We start from the raw sequence: 4900 nt of genomic DNA on the forward strand, positions 1-4900 counted from the left end.
TGTTTCAAAATTATTATTTTTAAAAAAATTTTTGTTACCCAGTGTTTGACAGTTAATTTTCTTTATAAAAAAATCTCATGTTTAAAAATGTACATAATGTTATACTAGAATACACATAATTGTATATATGAATGTACATAATTATATAACAAAATACACATACTCTTTTTTAAAAGATAATACACGTAATCTAACATAATACATAATAAACATAAACTTTTAACATAATACACATCAACTCTTAACATAATACACAAAAATTTTCTGATTCGGATGTACATAATTGTATAAAAAAATGTACATAATTGTTTAAAAAATGTACATAACAAAAAATAATACATAATTGTATAAACAAATATACTTAATCATGTCAACTTCCTACCGCGCCTCCCAAAACGACGTCGTTTTGGGAGGCGCGGGGCGCACAATGCACTGTGCGCCGTGGTGCAAGGTATAACGATTGAATTCAAGCTGAGCATTATAACGTCAACAAACACTGATTAGGACGTGTCGTTATGCTGTGCATCCGTGCGCATCATGCATGGTGCACACTGATGCAAAAACGATGTCGTTTTGACGTCGACTTAAAAAAAATAATCAGAATTGTATCACATCCATAATTTCATAACTATACATCTAGAATTGCATAACTATACATCCAGAATTGCATAACTACACATCCATAACTTCATTACTATATATCCAGAATTGCATAACTACACATTCATAACTTCATAACTATAAATCCAGAATTGCATAACTTCATAACTATACATTCAGAATTGCATAGCTACACATCCATAATTTCATAACTATAAATCCAGAATTGCATAATTATACATTCATAATTTCATAACTATACATTCAGAAATTATGCACAACATAATGTTATTGACGGGAATCGAAAGTGGATTTTTTTTTTTTAAGTTGGACGTGCGTTTTTAGACAAAACGACGTCGTTTTTACATCCGTATGCACCATGCACAGCATAATTTGCCGATTAGGACATCCCTAATTGGGATTTTGCTTGATTTTTTTAGAGTTTGTGGCTAGGTGAAAGAAAAAGAAAAGGGAGAGAAAAGAAAAAAAAAAAAAAATATTGTAGGAAGAATGATTTTTTCCTCAAAGGTTGACCCTACAAAATGAATAAAAAGAGTTACTATTGGTGTGGCGTGTACTACAACTCTCTTGGTGGTAGCCAACCCTCTTTTTATTTAGTATTTATTTTTTTAAATTTCTGACATAAAGGTGATAAAACCCACACAAATGGAGTTACACTTTATGGAGATACTCTTATAGGCTGTCAATTGAATGTAAAAGGTACACTTTATTGAATAAAGAGTACCAGTAAAGTTCTTAGTAGCTTGGATCGGATCGGATCTACTAGAATAGAGTATTGGTCCTTTTTCCGATCTTACAATGTGCTATTTATAAGATATAAATGTGTTATTAGATGTTACAGATATACAAATTAAATGGGGTGATGAGGACACATGTCTTAGAGCAGTTTTGCCTTAGTCGAAGCGCGATTAGCAAGAATACAAAAATACAGAAAAGTTGTAACGATCTGATCTCCAAGCATTCTAGACTGGTCGTATAACATGATATATGTGAGATTGTGAGCTGAGCTAGAAACTAAGGATGTTGATGTATAGATATATCTTCAGAATTGAATTTATATGCATGGGCCGGGAATATATATAATAGAATAGGGAAAATAACATTTTTTTCTCTTGAGTTATATATATACTTATAGCACTTTTTACCCTTAAACTATCTAAGTGGTTATTTTTTTCCCAAATTATTCAAGTCTCTATTTTTTCTCCTGAAATGTTAAATGGACATATTTTTCCTTAAAATAAATATAAATATTTCATTTATTTTTTTCTCCAACAAATTATGACCACGGTTTGTTCAAACCGAACCGACACTATAGCAACCAAATCGAAATATTTCAATTACAATTTAGAATCGAAATTAAACCTGATATTTAGTGTTTATTAAAATCGCAAATCGGAACGGCCGGTTCATGTTCCAAACTGAAAAAAAAATACATTTATTGTTGAATTTGGACTATTTTAAAAATAAATAATAAAATTTTAAAATAACGACGGTTCAAAATCGCGAGCGGATTCGGAACCGCCGGTTCACGGTTCATAATCCAGTTTGTTCGATTCATAATTTTAATAAATTGAAATCCAAATGTTGGGTTCTGGATATGAATCATAACCGGAAATTTTCAATTCGAATGCTATAGACTATAATGTTTGGTTCAGTTCGAACCGAACCGTGATCATCCCTACGTATAAGTAATAATTTGTCAGAGAAGAAAAATAAATAAAATGTTTACTTTAAGGATATAAATGTCAATTTAATATATCAGGGAAAAAAATCGTAACTTTTAGAATAATTGAGGGACTAATGTGCTTACATGAATAATACAGGTGGAAAATATACTATAAACATATAATTTAGAGCTGAAAAGTGCCATTATCCCTAATAGAATATATAAAACCCTTAAATTTCTACTTACATGCACGTACGCATGCATGCATGAGAAGATTGAAAAACAAGAAAAGAGATATGATTACAAACATTATCATAATTAAGCAATAATAATATAATAATGATTTTTAGTTGAGAGAGCATTCAGGTGGGAATCCTTGTGGGAAGCGTTTGGCATCAGTGCAATAGTTGTAAATCATGTAATTCTTCTGCACCCATTTGATCCTTTGCTGGCCACTGATGTCTAGTGATTGGGAAAGCCATGGATTAGCAGAGGGGTTTTTGGTGCAAGAAGAAGTTGAAGATGCAGAGCCATAAACGCAGGCTTGGGCACTGTAATTCCTGTAGGAGGCAATGAAGGGTGCCTGGCTCCAATCTGTCTTCACTAGCCCTCCTCTTGTTGCCCAGTCTTCTGCATCCCACAGGCTTGAGTACATCCACATTGGTTGGTCCTTTGGAAATGGGATCCCACTTGCTTCCATGTTCTTAAATTGTCTGATTGGTGTCCCATCCACTGAAAATCTGCATATAGTAAGTCAACATTTAAGTTTGCCAAATTTTTACATTCTAGCTTAGCTAGGCCCCAGGAATTTTAAGCCTGCAGGACATTTTTGGATTTTTGTGGCCCCATTCTTGTAAATAAATGAGGCCCCAATAATTAATTAGGAGAGAAGTGAAAATTGAATTGCATCTTTAATATCAAAGAAATTTGGGGAGAAGTTGTAAAATTAATGGATGAAGGAAGAATCTTTCCTATTCAATGGTGGTGCGTGATTTAGGAAAAAAAAAAAACTCATGAGTTTTATGCAAGATAGAAAGAGGCATGAAGAAATGTAGGCTTAATTGGGAATATTTTATTTTATTTCTTAACCAGTTAATTAATTAGGTCAAAAATAGATATTGAGTCTTCTAAATTTGAGGCCCTGTATTGTTGGCCATTATGTATGGACCAGAAACCCACCCTATTTTAAGATATCAATAGTGTCTTTTGTACCAAGTACAATTATAGTCCCTATAATACTTGGTGCATATATGTAACAACACATATATATACCATGTATAGTTCATTGACACTAGCATCCTTTCTATTGGCATCACATATGATATGATGTATGTTTATACAGATATTACAAGTATCGATAGTATTCGATACAACTGGAATAGCATGCATATATGATTTTATTGATCTAATATAAAAAGATCAGAAGTTCATATTGATCGACACCCGTACTTTGTATTATTGGATATATGCAATCATACATGGTATGCCTAATTGCACTAAATTTATGAGAATATAATAATGATTGATAGTAGTAAACACAACTCACAAAGACCCCAGACTTTGATAACCACAATATTACAATGCAAGTTATTATACTCCAAGAAGATATGTTAATCTTCTTAATTTAAACTAGCCGGTCAGTTATTTATCCTAATTTTACATACTTTTAAATAGTAATTATGAATTTCCAAAACACTAATAATATTGACCGATACGATGGAAACAATAGAAATTAAAATATGGTAAAGATGTAATGTCAACATGCATGCATGGGTAATAATAAAAGGGTTTAACATATATACATACATGATGCTTTGTGGGTTCCATAAGATGGAGTAGGTATGGAAGTCCTTGGTGGGGTCAAACCAAAGATAAAACTGCTGTTCTCTTCCACCCTTCCCTTGTGTGAACACATTTGTATGTAGAACATAGGGATCACCACTTAAGTTGCCAAGGAACTCAAAGTCAATCTCATCATGCGTTGATCCCAATGAAGACAGCTGCACATCATATCATATCATATATATATAGATTAGACATAAAACACGTACGTACAGTATAATATTCCACTCTTTCTTTATTTTTTTTAATGAATAAAATTATGGGACTTACGTAGTATGTTGTCACCGTGCCGGCGGAGTTGCCGGGTACGAGTTTGATCTTCATATCAATCTTCCCGTACATATACTGATTTGTTGACCTGAAACCGGAGCCGGAAGCCCTGTCCAGGGACAACGTTAGAAGCTGCCCGTTTTCGAGTATTTTGCCGTGGTCTTGCCCCCAGTTAAAACCAATCTCGTTGATGAAGTTGCCGGCGGCGATGCCAGCCGCCGACAACGTCGTTAACAATAATATGAAAGCAGCAACGCCGCCGCCGCCTCTGTGTGTTGCTTCGAGGCTAGCCATGGAGGATTATATTAATTGGGAAGCAAGAGTCTTAGAGTCTTATTTGGGGGAGAAAAATTAAATAATGATGTGTGAATATTTGTGTGCATGGAGATGGCTAGCTTGCCCTTTATATAATACTCCCCCTCAGCCTAATAAGTCCATCAAGCACTCTTGTCAAGTTATAACACAATAACTAATAGTGAATGTGTAACTTTATTTCTTTAT

The 4900-nt window shown here is 33.5% G+C and overlaps 1 protein-coding gene across 1 annotated transcript; it reads right to left on the reverse strand.

Annotated features, from left to right (window-relative positions):
* Positions 1-2445: 2445 nt before the first annotated feature.
* On the reverse strand, positions 2446-4738 carry LOC109178408 (probable xyloglucan endotransglucosylase/hydrolase protein 23). The gene is made up of 3 exons (XM_019328032.1): positions 4400-4738; positions 4094-4287; positions 2446-3027 (listed from the first exon to the last, which is right to left on the reverse strand). Exons 1-3 carry the CDS (start codon positions 4691-4693, stop codon positions 2634-2636), a joined length of 882 nt encoding a protein of 293 aa, XP_019183577.1. The 5' UTR covers positions 4694-4738; the 3' UTR covers positions 2446-2633.
* Between the last annotated feature and the right edge of the window lie 162 nt (positions 4739-4900).

The sequence above is a fragment of the Ipomoea nil genome, unplaced genomic scaffold (assembly GCF_001879475.1).
Source record: "Ipomoea nil cultivar Tokyo-kokei standard unplaced genomic scaffold, Asagao_1.1 scaffold0177, whole genome shotgun sequence".
Lineage (NCBI taxonomy): Eukaryota > Viridiplantae > Streptophyta > Magnoliopsida > Solanales > Convolvulaceae > Ipomoea > Ipomoea nil.